This window comes from Monodon monoceros, unplaced genomic scaffold (assembly GCF_005190385.1).
Source record: "Monodon monoceros isolate NGI ecotype Baffin Bay Population unplaced genomic scaffold, NGI_Narwhal_1 Super_Scaffold_5, whole genome shotgun sequence".
Taxonomy (NCBI): Eukaryota; Metazoa; Chordata; class Mammalia; order Artiodactyla; family Monodontidae; genus Monodon; species Monodon monoceros.
This window is the reverse complement of record NW_021703782.1, coordinates 55,277,529-55,299,475: the sequence shown is the minus strand read 5'-3', so window position 1 is coordinate 55,299,475 and position 21,947 is coordinate 55,277,529. Positions and strand designations below refer to the sequence as shown.

The 21,947-nt window shown below is 37.9% G+C and overlaps 1 protein-coding gene across 10 annotated transcripts in view; it reads right to left on the bottom strand.

Moving 5' to 3' along the window:
* The window catches only part of PTPRD (protein tyrosine phosphatase receptor type D), a 2,000,866-nt gene that overhangs the window by 124,946 nt on the left and 1,853,973 nt on the right, over positions 1–21,947 (bottom strand). For 7 of the 10 annotated variants that reach the window (XM_029201877.1, XM_029201880.1, XM_029201882.1 and 4 more), the window contains 3 exons: positions 18,315–18,524; positions 10,971–11,131; positions 730–842 (listed from right to left, as the gene is read on the bottom strand). In XM_029201877.1, the coding sequence (XP_029057710.1) occupies positions 730–842; positions 10,971–11,131; positions 18,315–18,524 (484 nt within the window). The remainder of the gene's footprint in view (positions 1–729; positions 843–10,970; positions 11,132–18,314; positions 18,525–21,947) is intronic. The other 3 variants (XM_029201881.1, XM_029201886.1, XM_029201885.1) reach the window with 1 other exon arrangement.

The window sequence follows — 21,947 nt, the reverse complement described above, 5'->3', positions numbered from 1 at the left end:
ATTTTTTCCTCATTTTGTTTTTCTCCCTCCCTTCCCCTTTCTTTCAGAGTAACACAGACACAAATTAATAGGGGAATCGAGAAGAAAATGCATTCTTTCCCAATGGGATGGATGAAGTAACATCCATCCATCCATCCATCCATCCATTCATTTGCTTTATAAGATGAGAAACTGAATTCTTTCCAGATAGGTGTCATGGAAAATAATCAACCATGCTAAGCCCATAAAAATGGTAGATATTCTTTTATGTATTTATTTATTTTTTTGCGGTACATGGGCCTCTCACCGTTGTGGCCTCTCCGTTTGCGGAGCACAGGCTCCGGACGCGCAGGCCCAGCGGCCATGGCTCACGGGCCCAGCCACTCCGCGGCATGTGGGATCTTCCCGGACCGCGGCACGAACCCGTGTCCCCTGCATCGGCAGGCGGACTCTCAACCACTGCGCCACCAGGGAAGCCCCCGGTAGATATTCTTAAGACTATAGTTTTTCCGAAATTTGAAGGGAATTTTTTTTTTTTTCTTTTTTCCACCCCACTTCAGATTTACACAAAGAATGTAATTTCCTTTCAAGACATATGTTTTGGTGAGTCTCAATAATAGTAAAGTAAAAGAGAAGGACAAAGAATTGTTTGAAATAAAGTGATCTATTCACCTCTCAAGGCGATATCAACGGGGCTATAAAACTTTCAGGAAACACTGTGTTACGGACAAGAGGAGTCATGCCTCTTACCTGGTGTTTGGAAATTAAGGCGCCTCAGTTCTACTGGGTCTGTTGGATGGTGTGAAGGGACCTCCTTACTGTTTGGTATGCTGCTCTTTCTAGAATCAGACTCTGCCCTCTTCCTATAGGGAGAGAATAAAAATTTAAGAGTAAGACAACCAAAAAAAATGAAAACAGATTAAAAAAAAGCAGAGTTATGCCCCTCCTAACCCCCCACCCCCCATTTTCAGGTTTAAAACTTTGTGATTTTTGTGACTTTGTTCAGGTAACTTTTTTTTTTTTTTTTTTTTTTTCTCAGTACGCGGGCCTCTCACTGTTGTGGCCTCTCCCGTCGCGGAGCACAGGCTCAGCGGCCATGGCTCACAGGCCCAGCCGCTCCGCAGCATGTGGGATCTTCCCGGACCGGGGCATGAACCCACGTCCCCTGCATCAGCAGGCGGACTCCCAACCACTGCGCCACCAGGGAAGCCCTGTTCAGGTTACTTTTTTCTCTCCTAGCCTACTGTATTTCCTCAGGTCTGAAATTTTTAAGTGGATCATCTCAAAGTCCTCCTTTATCTCTGGATTTAAATAATTCAGTGATTCTGCCTTTAGGCTTAAGGAGGTGTTGGTGAGATAGGTTTGGAAACTTGTTTAGCTTTTCTCCCTCATCCACTAGTTCTATTTGTGAGGGATAGGATAGAGTAACCCTAGTAACCAATACTAAAATTGTGGTTACCATGGGAAAAAACTCATAGAAACTACTGGGCCTCAAGCTAAACAGCTAAATCTGCCCCCCTCCTTTTGCCTTTAGGATACATGACTGGGGGCTACCAAGTGGACCTGCCCTGGATTTTCCCATAACCAGATAAATACAGTAAGTGCATTTCTAAGATTTCCAATTAACCTAATACCTGGTAGGAGAATCAGGACCACACGAAACCAACATCCCTTTTCTCTTTTCAAATCCCAAGGGAAAAAACAGTATCAGCTGTTTATGGTGTCAAGCTAACTCTCTTTGCTTAAGGTGTCATAATGTAATTTTAATAAATGTCTATGCAAGAAATGTGAGGTTTTCTCGTAAGGTTTATCCTTTTTTTTTTTTTTGCCCCCCAAACAAATAATCACAGAGTAGTAGCTAGCTATTTTCTTTAAGGTTGAATTAGATTAAAAACTCACTTAACTAATGGAGAACTTTTCAAACAGTGCTTTATTCCAAATACAGATTCCAGCAATCTCCAGGCCGGAGGCATAATCCTAGCATCTCACCCCTTCTCAGAGCAAAGGCATTCTTATTTGGAGAAAGGGGGCAGCAGTATTTAGGAACTCTCCCTTTCTCTTTTTGATATGACGGTGGTACAGTTCGTTAGTGTTGCTGTGGCAGTGGGCTCTCATTCAGTGCCACCCAGGTCGTTCCACGGTTAGCCAGAGGGCTCCTGTTAAATAGCCTTTCTTTCCATCTCTGCTCATCTGTATAGAATAAAACCAACCAGGGGATGAAGGGAAGATTGATGTGAAGGGAAAGCACACTTGATTTGCTCAAGTCCAATGCCTTCAGCAAAACATCCTCAGTGGAATAAATTTTTGGGGGGTGAGTCCTGTTAGACACCTTGCTCTCTCAGAACCTTAGATTAACTTGTCTCAGGCCTCTCTGTTTCCACCTAAAAGTGTCAGGTATAGCCTTAGGACAGAGCATACTGCCAAGCCCTACTACCAATCGGAGGAAAGCAGTGAGTTGGAGGCATGCCAAAGGTACTGGCAGCTCCAGTTATATGGAGTGGAAAATGAGAAGGAAAGGAAAAGAAGAGATGGAGAACTGGTCCGAGAGATATGAGAAGGAAGAGAAAAAGGGTCTAGGAAGACAATGGGAAAGAAGGATATGATGACCACTTTCACAATAGAAAATGTCACCGTGTTTATGCTGGGGGTATGTGCCTCACAATACAGAGAGACGTTTTACTCTCGAAGATGCAGAATCTAAATGAGTTAATGAAACACCACCGAGTGTGGCCAATCAATCCCACGTGTAACAAACATATGGTTGGTCTTCTCCAAGTAATCCCAGTGGCCCTTTTCAGGTTTGGGTCTTTTCACACAATCTGGCACATGGCTTTACTGATGTGCCAGATCCAATGACTGAAAACTGGATTTTTATCCCTTTTCAAAATGGCTCTACAGTCTTTCTTGCAGGATTACGGAAACCACATGAAGAAATATCTGGGCAAGGAGACCCTCACCCTGGCAGATACTCTGGGACACCCTCCTTATCTTCCTTTGCGCTGAGGCCAGGCTGAGTGATGTGAGACACAGGGAAAGAAAAGAATACTCTCTAAAGACATTTACTCGGTTTCTCTGGTGCCAGGAAAGTTGAAAATGCCATCTTGTTGCCTGATGAGTCTCGGAAAGCCCAGAGCATGGGGACTGAAGTTACAATTCATAATTGTAATAAATGGGAGGGGTGTCCTGACATTTAATAACTAACATCTCCCTCACCTAATCTGTCCAAGTAAGATAATCTCCAAGAAATCAGACTCCAGAAATCCTAGCCAGCTAGGAAAATCAGCTGTTTAAGTTTTATTTTGCTTCATTTAGTTTTGATGATCACAACATGGGTAATTCCGGCTGCCCACACTCTTTATCACATTATTTTCAAGCAGAAATGTGTTAAAATGTTAGTTTTCTAACCAAGAATTTCTAAGGAAGATTTGCAAGATGAAGAGTTTGGTCATCATCAGTAACAGTGGTCATTTTTAAAAACTGAATTTACTGTTGCAAGGTATTAAATGGCGTATAATGATCTAAATCAGTCCCAACAGGAACGTAAGGAATAACATTTTTTTTTTCTGCTAAGTTTTCAGAGGTTTCATTATTCTCATTTTCGTCTACTGATAGAAAAAAGCAACAAATAGTGACTTGAAACAGATTCTGAATTTTGCCTCACTGTTTTCTTTTTTCTATTAGAATTATAAAGCCCTACGGTAAGTTTATTTCTCACAGTGAGAAGTATCTACCACGTGCAGGGGTTATCTGGGTGAAAAGAAAATAGAAGATCACATGACATTTCAGATATGGCAGAAACTGCTAATACCATAAAAAATGTGGTTTTTAGGGGGCTGTGAATACTGTACAACAAAAATGCTGCTCTGTGGTCTAAGCGGGGTTTTATTTTCACTTATTCTCACCTGGTTCTTATCTACAGGTAAAGTGGGGAGCAAAAACAAAAGGATGATCTTGTGGCAGATCATATATATCTATTTACTTGGAACAAAGATATTCAGACATACGAGTACAGGCTTTTGGAAGAAATATATTTATTTGAATATTCATAGAGATTTCAAAGAAATCAATTCGGACACTTAACGATTCTGACATCATTAAGAATGGAACCCCAGCTCCACGACTATTGGTGTGAATCTCCTTGGGTAAGTCAACTACAAACCTTCTTAATTTCTTCACTTATAAAATAGAGAAGGAGTGTTAAAAGATGATATCTAAATTGTGGCCCATTTCTCTCATTTTAATAGAACAAGAAGGTAGTGATGAAATTGTGAAATGAGGACAGTGTTATAATGAGAAGGTGGATCTCTGAGTGTATTAACTAGATTCAAAGTGTTTTGACTTTGGGCTAGAAAAACCATTTTGCATGTGTTTTCTGCTGGATTAATGGCAAGCACACCTTCTCAGAGGTAGTCTGAGTTTCCTGCCAGTGAAAGTGTAATAAGTGATTTTAGGGACAATAATACAGCAGTAATTCTCAAACTTCAGTGTGCATCGGAGTCGCCTACGAGGGCTTGTTAAACGGCAGGCTGCTGGACCAACTCCCAGAGTTTCTGCTTTCGGTAGTTCTGGGATTTGGGGGAGCCAAGAATTTGTGTCTCTACCAAGTTCCTAGGTGACGCTCATGCCACTGCTGCTTGTCCAGGGGCCACTCCCAGAGAACCCCTGGAATACAACATTGGGAGGGAGGCGGGTTAGAGGAGCATTGAGATCCTTTTCTTAGTTTAATCAGGAATTCATATATAGACATCTAGGTATGTGTTAGAAAGCTGCAAGGTTAGCTTCGACTGATCAACAAATAAGCAGTATAGGGATTATTATTGTTATTATTGCTATTATTATTCAAGGCTGGAAGACAGGGAAAATAATTTGGAATTAAAGATAAGTTTTCACTAAGGCACTGACATCAACATTAGCAGGCTGTGAGAATGCTAGTATTCCTGTACACAGTGTCTTGAGATCAAACTTTCAGTAAAAAGAAACAAAAGAAAAATGGCTTACATTAACACATACAGATGCTCATTTAACCTTGACTACAAACAAAACTCAGACTGGTTTTAGTACCTTCTAAATTTGGCTTTAAATACTCTATTGTCTTCATATATAGACAAACTATTTCCCCCCGAATCATTTTAATATCAAAATTATTTTATATATCTAGGCTTCGTCCATCTTCCCCTTGCCAGTTTCATCTTTTATTTCCAACCTCCACCCTCGCCCCCTCAATACCTCCAAAGTCTACCCGTATCTTTTTTTTTTTTTTTTTTTTTTTTTTTACTGAGCATGAAAGGGGTTTGTTCTCTATTCCTCACCTGTCAGGTTTACTGCTCCATTTTAATGCAGCAAAGAAAGAAAAAGAAAGGCTAAATGTTAGTTGGCCAATGGTAACAAGAGTAACCATGACAACCAAGATTTAACAGTGCTCAGAATCAGGGATATATAACACATTAGAAAATGACAGCATATCAAAATATTTAAAGGCCTCTAGACATGAAGCAAATGGAAGACATGAGCGTACATGGCTAAGCAAAACATTTGTGTGTGTGTGTTAGTGTCAGACTCGCCTTTATTCATCAATCTACAAAACACTGCCACAATTAATTATATCGCAGGAAGTGTTTGATGGTAGAGATATAATTTGATTTTTACAAAACACGCCATGAGACAACTGCTACTGTACTTAATGGGAATATGACCTCATTCCATATAAGAAATTTAGTTCATTTAAGAATCTTCAGTTAAGAGATACAGTATTCCTTTAATGATTTGAAACACCTGCAAATTGCATTGACCTGCACAGAAATCTGCACAATTGCATAATACACAAGATTACGAAAGTGGCAGAAATGATTTCTTCAAACACCTTTTGACAAGTAAGGTGATCATAAGTCTTTTTCTTCTAGTAAAAGATTAAATACATTTTCAGTTTTGGAAAATACAGTATTCATCATTATAGGTCTACAGAGCATGACCCATTTATATAGCTGTGCTAGTCCAGAAAAGTATTTTTATTACCAGCCACTGACATGACAGATATTTTCCTAGTCACAGAGGCGCTGCTGTCTTGTGAACACTTGCAGCTCATTCTCATAGACACTTTCACCTGTGATAATATGTGTATTGTTTAACCATGTTCTTTGGGCAGAGAGTATAACCTTCACCTGAAGAGAATTCATCTAAACGGTCTTCATGTTGAGGCAAATTGCAAAGTGTTTAGGGAGTTCTCAAGTGCAAAAAATAAAGGTGCCAGGTCCACTTCAATGCGAATGAAATAATACACACCCATATTGCTGGAGGATCTGGCTTTAAGGCAATCCAGTCCATTTCTTTTCAAAAATACAAAGTCCACATTTAAATTGTACACACACACACATACAAAGTGAATAATGAAAATGATATCAAACACACAGGTTCTTCTTTTTATTTTTAAAATAATTTAGCTGGTTGCACCAGGCTTGTAAAAACTCCTACCAATGTTCTCAGCTTGCTTAGTTTTAATCCGTGAGGTCATCAGTGAATCAGTTGTAGGAAAATCTGTTCCTCTGAGAGGAAGAGAAATACCTAGTGAACTGCCAGTTCTGTATACGAAAAGGCTGTTGAATATGAGGATGAACCAGTGCACGGCGTGCGCTTCACTCCCTCTGCCACAGCGACGTCAGCCTTACTGCACACGGGGTACAGAGCTGGTACCAATATCTAAGTTTGAAATCTTTGGGAAGTGGTGTATTAAAAATTACAGGCTGAGGGTTTTATTACAGCTCTTGCCAGTCAAGATGAACGTGATAATCAGTGATGGAGTAAACAAGAGGAGGGAACTGAGTGTATCACTATTGGACTTGTGTAAATTTGATTATTCAGTAGCCCCCTGTACCATGCACTCTACCGGGCACAAGGAATACAATGAGGAATAAGACGGAGTCCTTGACCTACAGTTTAGTGGGGGGAGAAAGCCAAGAAAATGGGCAATGGCAGTGATGGGGTAGGTTCTATAATATAGAGAAGTAGAAAGTGCTCTAAGAGCGTACAGCAGGGGACCCTAAGGCAGCCTGAACTGGTACAGCACAGAGGACATGAGGAGGACAGTCACTCAGAAAGGCTTTCATTTAGTAAGTGGATCTTAGCTTAGCTTATTTCTAAAAGGTGAGTTAGGTTTTGCCAGGCCAGGAGGAGTGGAGTGAGAGGCAAGGCATTGCCCAGAGCGGGGGTGGGGGGGCGTGGCAGCCTATTTCTTCATAGCATCTCAGAATAAATAGTCTGGACTGCATTGCTTTCTTTGATAACACCTTGGAAATATACGTAGGGTTGATACAAAAAGACGACTTAAAGAGGCAGAGCCCACAGGGAGCCAATGTTGGATCTGGGAAAAGGTGAAAAAGCTGAAGTCTGTATTTTAGTCACAGCTACCTCATGGTCTTCACACATAAACTAAACATCTTGGGGTGGGGATGGAAATTATTTACTCTCTACAGTGTCCACTCACATTAGACTGAATTTGGTCTAGCCCATGCCTTAGCGCTTTCCAACCTCCTAATCCTTTTTTTTTTTTTTTTTTCCTTCCATACTACACGGTAAATAGTTCTCTGCCATCTTGAAATGCTTTTCGTAGAGTCAGTCTATTTTAAGAATATTTTCTCTAGGAATAATTCCTGGACAGTTTTAGAACTAGCGACTGAAAAGCCTTACATGTGTAGCAGATGTGCAGGGTAGATGAACATCAAAGAGCATTCAATTGCTTTATGGATTCTTTTTTCTTTGTAGGGGAGGATAGATGAAGGGCACCATGGAGTCATTTAGAAGACTTACACATGCACTGGAGGCAGAAATAATATAGTATTAATTCTGTTACTTGGGTTTTTTTTTAGGTTCTCAGATTAAAAAAGGTCTATTATCTAATCTACATACTTATTTTCTAAAAGTGAAGAAACCGAGGCCAGGAGTGGTAGCATGACTTTCTACCCCATAGAGCCAGCTAGTCACAGAGCTGGGACTTGAACTCAGGTTTCTTGCTTCCTAGTTTAGTATTTTTCTAAACTTTGCTACCTCGTCTCTCTGCAGTTTAAATCGTTAAATCATTGTATGTATCACATATAGCGTACCGGATTTCCAAAAATTCCTAGTGCAAGGAAATTAACACTAAAGACCTACCAAACACGTTTTACTATTCTGATGGCCCTTTAGGCCCTTACAAGGGCTCCGTGACATGTTTTGTCATTGATTATCAATATATTATAGTTTTCAAATGATTAAATTTAAAACAAAGTCAAATGAATAGAATGTGAAAGTGTGCTCTTCCATATTAACATAATTAATAGGGATAAGTCTCAAAGTCTCCTCAGAGAGCTCAGTGCAATGTATTTGTTTATATGGACGAAGCAGCCACAGCTACAGACCCATTCCTAACACAAGTAGTCTTGTAAACAGGTGTGTATTACCAACAGGATATATGTGAGTCACCAATATTTTATACTCATTCCCTACTCAAAGTATTATTTGCACACAAGAAGTGAAATACTTTAAAAATAATAATGCTGATAATAATAATACATTCCATTCTGAGTCATCACCAGTGACCTATGTATAAACTGAAAGGCACCTAAAAAGAGGGATATAGCGTGTTTGTTTGTTACATAATTTTCTTTGCTCAGAATCCAAGCTATTAAAGACACTATTCATTGCCTACAGAAGATTTCCTCTTGAACTGTTTCATGATAATCAGGAAGGACATTGTTGGGTCTACTTGAATTTCAAGTCAGGAATGTTCTTTACTGCTGAAGCAAGCATTTCTATTTCAGAAATGCTTCATGGGCTTTCAGATGGTTAGCTAAATATACTTAGCATTCGAGGATGTGTGCATTTCCCAACAATTGCATTAGACGATGCTTACATATGCACACACTGAAATGCAACTTCAACAGTCATAAAAATCTTTAAATACGATGCCTCTTTTTTGCAGGATTAGGAAAAATTATAACTGAGTTTATTTTTTTCAAGCACGTGTGGATAAAGAAAACTTTAAAAGGATTTCTAGCGGGTTGGCCAAAAAGTTCGCTCGGGGTTTTCCAGATGAAAGCCCCGAGCGAACTTTTTGGCCAACGCACGCATGACTTAATGATAGCCGGATAGATTCACCACTTAAGAAAAGGTAAGCATCTTGTTCATTTTGAGTAACCACACAATGTCACGTGATATGATCTAGAAATGCAACTGTCAGTCAGCCACCAGTTGTTTTCTGGTCTGACTCCCACAGCAGGATGTTACCACTTAAATAAATGTTTCACAGAAAACAATTAGAATTCTATTTTTACTTTTTTCTTCTTGTATTCTCTTCTGGTAATAAGTGCGGTACCTGAACAGCAAAGCTGTTGCTTGGACTCGGACTCACATAGGATCTCTTACTGTTCTGGAGTATGTGGGACCTCGCACTTCCTGCCCTTTAACTCTTACGTAAGAGAGAAGGGATCAAATACAACAGCACACTGATAAGATACAGACTGGGATGGGAAGATTGAGACCATCAACTAAGATGTTTGTTTGGGCCTGTCAAACAAACACCTGCTTTTTCAGCTATTATTTTATGGAGTGGACAATTTGAGTGATGGCAGTGACCGGGAAGAATAATGATGGATTTATTTCTTTTAATTCTAGAAAGGATAGGCGATTTAATGGGCTATGGTATGAACTTCTTTAACTAACTTGTCCTTTTTTTTCTCAACTCTGGAATAGAATGGAATACAGCCTCATGAGAGAGAGTTTTTCAAGGGAGAAGTGTCTGTCTTGCAAAGTATGTTTTTGAGTCAAAAGAAGAGCTTATGAAAAAGAGCTATGCCAAGAACGTAAGAACAAAGGAATGCAGGTAGGAATAATTAATGTAAACCCAATGAAGGGAGATATACGGGTGGGAAAAAGATAATGAAAATAAGATATCTTGTCAGATTAAACATGTGAGCAAGCATCGAAATGAAGACATTCTCATCTAATTTTGAAGGTCAAGGTTATAGTGAGGGAAGAAGAGAGAAAAACTATCTTGCAGTAGAAGGAAGAGAGTAACTTCACGGTGGCATTCCGACAGATGACACACTACAAAGGAAACACAGATTAACGGTTCATGAAAATAAAATTTGGAATGGAAGAAAAAAATTGATATAAAGGGAGAGAGAGAGAATTCAGTCATTCTACATGTTTAAGAGAGCAGATGTTAATTGTTAAAATTTTATACATTATTATATTTTTTAGGTCAGAAAGGATTAAGGGGAAGAAGAATTACTCACGTCTTCTATCCAACTGCTTAAGCAGTGACCTAGGGGAAGAAATCTTGCTTATGTGTAATGGAGGCAGAAATGGGACTGACAAGAGTGGATCAGAAAACATGGGTAAATGTGGGTTATTTGCATCCCACCTGTGGTCAGACACTAAATCATATTGATACGTGGGGGTATCGAGACTAAGGTTATATTTTTTCTAAAGGAGAATGGTACCTTGCATTTCCTCTTGGACACAAATGGGAAAGGGAAGAGTTCATCCTCTTCCTCTCTTTTCTTTCTTTGCTCTTCAATTTTTAGCCACTTTTGCCAACTTTTGAAAATAGCCACGGGGGTGGGGGGGAGGGCAGGGAATCTCAGCCAACAAGCAAGTTAGTTAGCCTTATGAAATGGACGCAAATGTGCCAACTTGATCTGAAACAATCCAGTGTGAGCTTCCTTGGGACTATGTGCTTGTGAATGTAGTAACGTCTCAGCTGTCATGCAAAGCGCTCATGCTGCATAAGTAAGTAAGTATCTCAGAAGATGGAGGTTGGGATCTATGCCTGCTGGGCAACAGAGTCTATACCACATGGTGAATGAGATTTTAAATAGCTGAGTCTTTACGTTTTGTTCTAACGCTAATGGACACCGTTTTGTCCAGTGATTATTGGAAGTATTTCTACTAAGATCAACCACACAATGACCCTAGAAGGATAATAAAGTCTTTGCAATAGGAATATGGGGCAAACCTACCTTTTATAAAGAAGAATAGCTATGACAATGCAGATGATAAAGACCACTGCAAGGACAGGACCTACAACCCAGATCAAGCCTTCTTCTTCATCTGTGATTGGCTGTGGATCCAAATCCATTGACACAACAGGATCAGAGTAAGGGCTGGTTGCATACATCTTCTGAGGAAAAACAGAATCTATGTTAGTTAGTTATAAAATAATGCCTTTCTAGAAAGTATCTTGAGCATTAGAACATCGTGGATTTGATAATAAGTGTGTAAAATAAAAAAGGAGGGGAGAGAAAGGCAGAAAAAAGAGGTTTTGTACTCGAAATTTCCTTTAAAGAAGTATTTTACAATAAAATCATTTTTGATGGTATAAATTACTCCATAGATACTTTTTCACTGGGATCTATATGTGGCATATTAAATGATCTTATGAAGTATAAGTACCAGTCAATTAAGCAGTCACGGAACGTTCAATGAGCATTTACATTGTGCCAATGTGTTACATGCGATGCGAAAAATACAAAATATTATAGTTCCAGGCATTAAGATATCATCACTCACTCAGTTGAGACCAAATTACAAGAAAGTAAACATTTATACAGCAAATTATCAGTATTGCATTAAGTTATGTAAGTAGTCCTACGTACTGCACCTCTGTAAGAAAATGAAGGCCAAAATCTACAACTGCAGAAGAAAAGTCCAGTGTTCAAATTATAGCTGCAACATGCATGAAAGTGATAATGATATGGCTTTTTAGCAGATAACATTTTGAGAACTTACTTAAAGGGATTTAGCATAGCTATTTAATTTTATTACAGTACTGCTCAGAGGTTGGTATAACAGAAAAGGAAAACCTTAAATACACTGTTTGTGGGAATGTAAATTGGTACAGCCATTATAGAACACAGTATGTTGGTTCCTCCAAACATTAGAAATAAAAGTACCATATGACAAATCCCACTCCTGGGTATCTAGCCAAAGGAAAGGAAATCACTGTCTCAAAGCGATACCTGCATACCTGTGTCCTCTGCAGTATATTCACAATATCTAACACATGGAAGCAACGTAAGTTTCTTTTTATGGATGAATGGATAAATGTGGTTATCTATATACACAGATACATACACACACAATGGAACATTATTCAGCCATTAGAAGGAGAAAAAAGGAGAAAATCCTGCCATCCGCGATGACATGGATGAATCTGGAGGGCTTTATGCTAAGTGAAATAAGCCAGACAGAGAAAGACATATATTGTATGGTTACAAGAAGAATGAGTTCTGAAAATCTAAAGTGCAGCAAGGTGACTACAGTGAGTGACACAGAACGGTATACCTGAAAGTTTCTGAGAGTAGATCTTAAACATTCTCACCATACACACGAAACAGTTGTTAATTTTCTTGATCTTGGTAATCACAGAGTCTGTGTATACAGAACTATATAAAATCATCACGTTGTGCATTTTAAATATGTGCCACTATATTTGGCAATTATTCCTCAATAAAGCTGCAAAGATATATATACATATATATATATATATATATGGAAAGTCACTTGGTGAATGAAGGGACTGCATATGCATGAATTGTTTCTGTAATATCTTGTTTTGCTCTGTCCTATTTTAGACTCGCTCAGAAAAATATTCTCGTGACTCTGCCTCTCTTTAAAATACTATTTTTCCCACTAGAGACCAGTCCACATTCACGAGCTGCCCCACATGTCTTAAGAACAAACAGCTCACAGCTCAATAACCAAAAAAACAAACAACCCAATTAAAAAAACAAACAACCCAATTAAGAACTGGGCAGAAGACCTAAATGGACATTTTTCCAAAGAAGACATACAGATGGCTAAAAGGCACACGAAAAGAGGCTCAACATCACTAATGATTAGAGATGCAAATGAAAACTACACAATGAGGTGTCACCACACACGGGTCCGAATGGCCATCTTCAAAAAGTCTACAAATGCTGGAGAGGGTGTGGAGAAAAGGGAACCCTCTTGCACTGTTGGTGGGAATGTAAATTGATACAGCCACTATGGAGAACAGTATGGACGTTCCTTAAAAAACTAAAAATAGGACTACCATATGACCCAGCAATCCCACTACTGGGCATATACCCCGAGAAAACCATAATTCAAAAGGACACGTGCACATGTGGATGATCCTCAGGTCCATCCACTCCCTTTCCAGTCTCACACAACCACATTTCTCATTACCTCATTCATGTTCCCCCAAACCGTATCAAGAATTTCTTCCTTCCTCTAACAGTCTCCACTGCTGCTAGAGTTATCCCAAACTGCATCCGTAAAACCTTCAGGAGGCTCTCTAGGGATTCCTAAATAAAAGCTAGACATCTTAGCACGATTCTTAAGGGCCTCCACAATTTTGTTTGAAACTTTCTTACCACATATAACATGTTCCATCACAATAGACTTCTTGCTGCTGCTACCAAAATGCTCTATTCTCTCTCTTTACTTTAACCCTCTCACAAGTTCCACGACATTTAGCTCCCGCAATCCGACTCCAAGGCCTCCCTTAAATTTTGCCTCCATTGAAGCTGCCTCCCCTTAACTGGAAATAATTGGTCATTTCACAAAATGTAGGTAAAAGTCATTTTAACAATTTGAAGTTATTTGTTTCTTAATGGTAGTGGCCAGGCTCTGTTTTGGTTTTTCATTTGTGTACATGCCTTATCTTCTTTAATGAAACTATAAACTCCTTGAAGGTACAGATTTATATACAGTTTGTATGCTTAAAGCAGCAAGTACAGAACTTTGCATTTAGTGGGTTCCCAGAAAATCTCTGTTGAATAAAATAAAATGCTCATTTTTTTTCAAATGGCTGACATTATTAAAGCACGAGAGAGTATACTCATTTTTCCACTATCGGTAAATATGTTTAATTATTTTCAGTCTGCATTTTTAAACAATTAGCGCATATATTCTGACTTTAAGTAGGACAAACTCAGCAGTCAATCTGGAGAACACATGCCCACCAAGTGCCTGTATGCTATTCTCTCTTTCCATTTTCCTCACTATGTCCAGGAAAGAGATTGAGCAGACTTTCGGATTTTCTAATCCATCTAAAGAATACAAAAACTCAATATGTTTCTAACCTTCTTAGGGGCTGATTTAAAAAACAAAAAAAACAAAAAAGATATGTACAGTGTAAGGATTTACACAAAGGGCTTAGCAAATACACTCTATGTGCAAGAAACATGATTCTTTTATATAATTAATTGTTTGTTTTGGTTTAAATTTTCCCCTTTCCATTTTGTAGGTCACACTCAAATTGTTTGGGAGACTTAAGTAAGCAAAACTCTCTGATTTGAAATTCTTTACCAGGAGCCTTTGAGATAATAATCTTGGTTAGCCAAGATGGAAATCTAAGCAGAGGTTTTTCCCAAAGTACATAGATTTCCAACCCAAATCAGGAAACAGAGACATGTGAAAATGAAAAGAAAACAAAACAGTAAAATGATATCAGCCTTATGAAAAGTAGACTTTGTTCAGTATGTGGGAGTAATGGAAAAGATTAAACGTTGGGTCATTCTAAACCAGTCCTTTGATATTCTTAATGAGGCAGTTAATTGGGGAAAAGCTCATGTCTTTGGGGGGGGGAAGGGGGATATTTTCTGTATGCAAATTATCATCCCACCCTTGGAGTGGTTAGCCACCTTAACAATCACTCTTGAAAATCTGAGGTTTACAAAAGACTGTATCACTACGAGCATTATACTAGCTGGGTAAAAGTCTATAAATGCTGGCATGAACACACATAGGAAACATAAAGGAAATACTGTTAGCTTTGAGAGCGATATTGAAAAAGATGATGGAGAAAAGGGGCAACTTAGACAATACATATTGGTAAGAAATCCTAATTATATAATTAATGAAACAGTGAGATGACATAATAAGGGAAGAGGTAAACTATTCATCAATGGTGATACATTTCAACACTAGTTGAAATGTATCAACTAGTTGAAATGTCTGTTAGAAACCAGAGTCTCTGACAGTGCATGATCTGACGAGATTCCATTTTTGCTGGATTCTCTGATCTATCTCAGTGCTCTGAACGTGCTTTCGGAAACATCCTAAAGCTATTTAAAGAAAATTTCTTTCAAATATCTAAAAGTCATTAAAAAAAAGGATAAGATGGTTCCAACATTCCATTCCCTTGATGTTCTGCCTTAAAACCTTCAACTAGGAAGGGAAAGCATATCCGTGCATTAAAATTCCAGGAAGCCCATCACTTTGTTTTCAAATGACATCCTGTGCGCACACACACAAAAAAACCAGGCAGAAAGGCTGCCTTTGTGTTTTGATTTTCCACGAGGGAATTCCTTCAGTCATTTGAAGAGAAGCCCCACTGTACATGCTAACACCTGATGTGGAGAAATCTTTGATATATCTCAGACTTCCTATACCGGGGAAGGGACTGGCTCTATCTAGTTGCCACACCTGTCAGTTTTAAGCCCCATTAGAAAGGTATAGTTTTGAATATGTATATTAAATGTTAATGTGAACCGCCACTTCAAAATCTACCTCCCTCCCATCTACAATTTCTCGCCCTCTCTCTCTCCCTCTCCCTCTCTCTCTGTTTTTAACATTCAAAGCAACTGATGCGCAGAACGACATAAGAGCAAGATGAATTACATAAAAGAAGACAACTCATTATTTAGAGGACCTTAGGAATTCTCTGTTTTATTGAATTGTTTTCTAACTTCCTTGGCTTTTCACTGATAAAGTCCCTGGTAAATTGGTATAATTTAAAACCCAGGCTATGCTTGCCTTTTCCTAGATAGAACTTCCCTTGAATCTGGGCAGAAAGCACTATGGGTTCACTGGTAGCTATAGGAGAATAAAATACATACAATCACCCCCCCCCCATCAATATTTTCAAATACTTGGAAATTAACTATGTTTAATCTCAGAGCTTGTTAGTTACTATTGTAATCACACAGGCTAAGATCTACTAAGTATTATGCAACATACCTAATATTAAATATATATTTGAAAACAGTCATTTTAAGAGGGTGAGGAAGGAGACGAGCAATGATGGCTGTCACCCTCCTATCCAGATGTGGGTCACAGAGCAATGATGGCTGTCACCCTCCTATCCAGATGTGGGTCACATCAAAAGGTCTTAAGAACCATGCCCCTATAAAAAGCATCCAAATTGGAAAGAAAGAAGTAAAACTGTCATTATATGCAGATGACAAGTACTATATATAGAAAACCCTCAAGTCTCCACCAAAAATATTATTAGAACTAGCAAATACATTCAGTAAAGTTGCAGGTTACAAGATTAACATACAGAAATCTTGCTTTTCTATACACTAATAATGAACTATCAGAAAGAGAAAGCAAGAAAACAATCCTGTTTAAAATTGCATCAAAAAGAATAAAATATCTAGGAATAAACTTAACCAAGGAGGTGAAAGACCTATACTCTGAAAACTATAAAACATTGATGAAGAAATCTGAAAATGATAAAAAGAAATGGGAAGATATTCCATGTTCTTGGATTGGAAGAATTAATATCGTAAAATGTCCATACTGCACAAGGCAATCTACAGATTTAATGCAATCCCTATCAAATTACCCATCGCATTTTTCACAGATCAAAAACAACACTAAAATTTATATGGAACCACAAAAGATTCTGAAAAGCCAAAACCATATTGAGAGAAAAAGAACTAAGCTCGAGGAATCATGCTCCCTGACTTCAGACTATACTATGAAGCTACAGTAATCAAAATACTATGGTACTGGCACAAAAACAGACACACAGATCAGTGGAAAAGAATGGAGGCTCTAGAAATAAACCCATGCACCTATGGTCAATTATTCTACTACAGAGGAGGCAAGAATATACAATGGAGAACAGACAGTCTTTTCAACAAGTGGTGCTGGGAAAGCTGGACAGCTACCTGTGAAAGAATGAGATTAGAACATTCCCTCACACCATGTACAAAATAAACTCAAAATGGATTAAAGACCTAAATGTAAGGCCTGAAACCATAAAACTCCTAGAAGAGAGCATAGGCAGAACATTCTTTGACATAAACTGTAGCAATTTTTTTTTTTTTTGGATCTCCTAAGGCAAAAGAAATAAAAGCAAAAAACAACAAACAAAAAATGGACCTAATTAAACTTAAAAGCTTTTGCACAGCAGAGGAAACCATCAACAAAGCAAAAAGATAACCTACTGAATGGAAGAAAAATATCTGCAAATGATGTGACCAATAAGGGCTTAATATCCAAAATATATAAACAGCTCATACAACTCAATATCAAAAAACCAGACAACCCAATTAAAAATGGGCAGAAGTCCTGAATAGACATTTTTCGAAAGAAGACATACAGACAACAGGCATGTGAAAGGACGCTCAACATCTCTAACCATCCAAGAAATACCCATCAAAACCACAATGAGATATCACCTTAAACCTGTCAGAATGGCTATCATCAAAAAGACCACAAATAACAAATGATGGCGAGGATGTGGAATAAAGGGAACCCTTGTACACTGTTGGTGGGAATGTAAATTGGTGCAGCCACTATGGAACACAGTATGGAGGTTCCTCAAAATACTAAAAATAGAACTACCATATGATCCAGCAGTCCTACTCCTGAGTGTGTATCTGAAGAAAATAAAAACGCTCGTTTGAAAACATACAGGTACCCCAATGTTCATAGCAGCATGATTTACAATAGTCAAGATATGGAAACCACCCAAGTGTCCATTAACAGATGAATGAATAAAGAAAATGTACACATATGCAATGGGATATTACTCAGCCGTGAAAAAAGAATTATGCTATTTGCAACAACATGGATGAACCTAGAAAGAATTATGCTTAGTGAAATAAGTCAGAATAAAGACAAATACTGTATCACATCACTTATATGTGGAATCTAAAAAATAAAACAAACCAATGTGTATAACAAAACAGAAACAGACTCACAAAGAACAAACTAGCGGTTACCCAGTGGGGAGTGGGTTAGGACAAGAAAGGGGTGTGGGATTAAGAGATACAAATGCCAAAACAAAAAACAAACAACAACAACAAAAAGAACCATGCCCTATCAATTTGGCACTTCATAAACTAGATGTCCATCTAAATTTCCTGTCATTAGGGACACAGCCTTACTTGTAACGAAATCTCAAGCAGATTACTCAGCAGTGTTCAAAGAGTAGGCAGCCTGTTACCACATCTAAGTTAGCGAAATCTCTTGAGAAATCATTAGGGTGCATGTACCTATGTATTCCCAAATAACCAAATTCTGGTGAAAAATGTATAAGAATACCATAGGAAATTAGATGGATGCCATCACAATTAACTTACAGACTCTGCGTGTTCCATCACTGCTAACACAAAGAAGACATATTCTTGACCACTTTGGAGTTGCTTGTTTGTAAATCCACCATAATGTTTTTCATCCCCCAGGGTGAACTCAGTGGGAAGGACATCAAAGTGAGCGGCAATATATGGCTTCAATTCAACTTCTCTCCCATAACGGATGCTTCTGCGTTTCCTAGATATCTCTTTAAGCAGCTTAAGGAAAAAAAGTGGGAAACAGAGAAGGAAATGTAAACAACAATAATAACCCAACTTAATGACAATTTAATGGGAGAAATTAACTCAGGGCTGGGAACAACCCAAATACAGTGTGTCCACAATACGCGTAGTATGTCAGCATTACTAAATCTCAGTCTCTCTGTCTTCCAAAGGTAAGGCACTGAATTGCAATTGCAAGGCTCAGGCTGTAAACACTGGACGATTAGATCCTTTACTGGTAGTTCACATCACTGTCCACTCTAATGAAATCCTCTCAAAGGACAAGAATGTATTATAACTTGTCTGTGGAAAAAAATCAGCTTGATTCACAAAAGCCCATCATGCAGGCTTTATCACTTATTATTAAACAAGTAGTACCCTCAGATAAAGCCATCAAAACGTTCAAAGACCAACTTTTTGGAGAGATTAGTACATTTTAGATTACTTTTAGTAATGAGATAACTTGTATGATGTATATCCCCTCAAATCAGCAGAAACAGAATCTGATGACCAATTTTTAATTGACATTTTAAATAGACATGGTCACTTATTTAACGATTTCTGGCTTGACTTGGTTCCTTGATTAACCATTTGGGATAAAATGGTAAAATTCCTTGCATTTATCATGGCACCGAGTTTTTCTGGAGCTAATAGCTCTCTGGAGATGTTGAATTATCTTGCCAGGCAATAAAGGCAGGGTAGAGAAAAAAGAATTTTAATATTACACTGAAGAAAACAAACATAAACATGTACACACAGAAATCCTTCATGTATTTATAAAAGAAAAAAGTACAAATTGTGGTTTGATACTCTGTTGCTTTGCATTCACTCTTTTATTAGGAGAAACTCATGTTAATGATATTTCATGACAATTTCAAAATGATGTTTAAGTTATCTCTGTCTGCTTCCATTAAATATTGGTACTTTATAGGGCTTAACAGAGAAAAAGACGTTTATAGCAGTCTGAGATGCCTTTTGATGTAAGGGACAACTTAACTGGTGTTTTGAAAGAATTCTGATTTGTTTTACTATCTCTATAGAAAAGACTATCTGAGAGCCTGGTGCAATGAAGGCCAGGCTTCTGTAATAATAACGGCTGCAGACTGTATATATGGCAAATACCAAATCCTTAGGTTAGGAACCTGATGGTAAACTACAGTCTCTTCAACACAGAGTGTACATGTGCTCAGCTGGTCAAAATTATAACTTAAAAATGTAAAAAATCACCCTCTTGGTTATACAGATAATTTGTGCCCATGTTATTGAATACTTAAAATGTTCTCAAATTTTCTGTTAAGTCTGAGTTTCTTGATACAATTAAAATTACATGAAATGTAAGTTCTTTTATAAAAACCACAGCAGAACTTGTTTAGCAAATTTGGACCATCTGATGATACATTCAGGTACACTGATCAATTATGGACCAACTGAGTTGTAATAAAGCAAGTCCAGAAACTTAGCACTATCTTTCAATCCTGTTGTCACATTTAGGTCTTATAATAATGATGATAATGACAATAATGCTTTTCTTTGTTAACCAATTCCTAGGTGCCAGGCACCGTTCACAGGAGACTAAACAGGGCTTAGTTCATTTACTCATAAAAACTCTATGAAATAAGTTATCATTATCCCCATTTTATAAATGAGGCAACTGAGGCAGAATAGAAAGTGACAATAGTGGATTCAATTGGTGAAATAAAGTGAAATTACATGTAAGAGATTTTTTCCAACCATAATTTTATTTACTTAATGGCTGCACAATACCAAAGAAACATAATTGCAACATTTAGGCTAAATTAATAATGTTAACTCTTTTAACTCAGTCTATACTTAAATATGTAATTTTTGTGCATCTGCTTTCATTAACACAGATAAATGCGTACTTAGATGTCTTTTTCCTAGATTCTTTTAACATGTATTTTTAAAATTCTGATGTAAATATTTAAGATATACTTGAAAAGTCACTACATAGGTTATTGTTGATATGTAGTCATTTATGGGCCATTACTTAGAGAAGGACAAATGAAGTGCGGAAGAGCCGAAAAGCTTTCTGAAGTTGGTTAATCAGAAACATTTACCATCAGTTGTTTATGCAACTGTGTCCCCTCTTCTACTTCACCGATCAAACCCTACCTTGATTTTATTCATATTTCAGATGTAGGCAGGCAACTGTCATAATTCATCCATATCACTGTCATCCCTATGAGTACCTTTTGCTAGGGTTTCTTTAGAAGACTTCGAGGAAGTACTTTAACAGATTTTAGTGTTTTGGTGCTCCTTAGACCCAATGCTGCCATTCATTAAGGTCAAACCCGGAACATCAACCCTGGCCCTGTAGCTTGCTCTAATCTCTGTAGGATGCTCCCTGTGTTATACTTTAAATGGGTCAAGTGTGCTCAGATGACACTGAAGTGAGCCAGTATGTTGAAGTTCCAACCACAAATGACCACGTTATTTTACAGCAAGCCTTTGAAGTACAATGCGATGAAAAGCTTACGATGTATTACAAGACCTTCCCTGAATTAAATATAACTAACATTTTAGGAGTCATTCTGTCCAGAATTCATTTTGACTATCAATGTCTGCTCTGCCCAGGCTGACCCTGACAACTAAGAGTTCCAGTCTATGAATTTATTATGTGAAGATTATCCCCAGACAAAGGATAAATGAGCTCAGAAGATAATATCGAGAGTGACTCTGTGTAGAAAGCCTCTTTCCATTTTTTATGGGCCTAGGTGTAAGGCATACATGTGGAAATCCCCTTAGGCTACCATTCTATTTGATGATTGGGGTTTCAACGATTTGAATTATAGGCCTTTCTAAAAAATCACTTGGTCAAATACATTTAAGAGAGGAACACTGCTTTGTCAAACCTGGCAGTACCAAGCTCTAGATAAAATTACTACAGTGCTTTTATTATCCATGGTAGAAAAAAAAATACCTGTCTGTAGGGATCAGAAACTGGATGAGTAAGCACAAAGTGAGGCCATAGCCTACTTTCATTTGTTCCCCTCCACAATAGTTACAAGATGTATTGGAGGTTTCCAGAAGATATATCAAGGGCTTTAGTTTTTTATCAGAAATAATTTTCATTTTCCAGTCAATGCATATCTTATTTCTTCCACCATTAATTCTACAATGTGGTCTCAATTATATCAGTAAGAAAAGTGGGAAAGAACCCATCCTAACCCCAAAATTTTGAATTAATAAATGTTCTTTATCAAACTATTATACAGATTAATGCACTACAATTTGTGGGATGATTAAAATGACCCTTTGTTATGGGAATCAGCAGCAGAGGCCCATAGAATGTAATTGCAAGAAAGTTCAATGTCATATAGCTCTATACTTTAATCCATTAGAACTGATGTGCATTTTGGAGGTTGAAACCTAGCTGTAAAAGAGAATCAGCTTCCTATT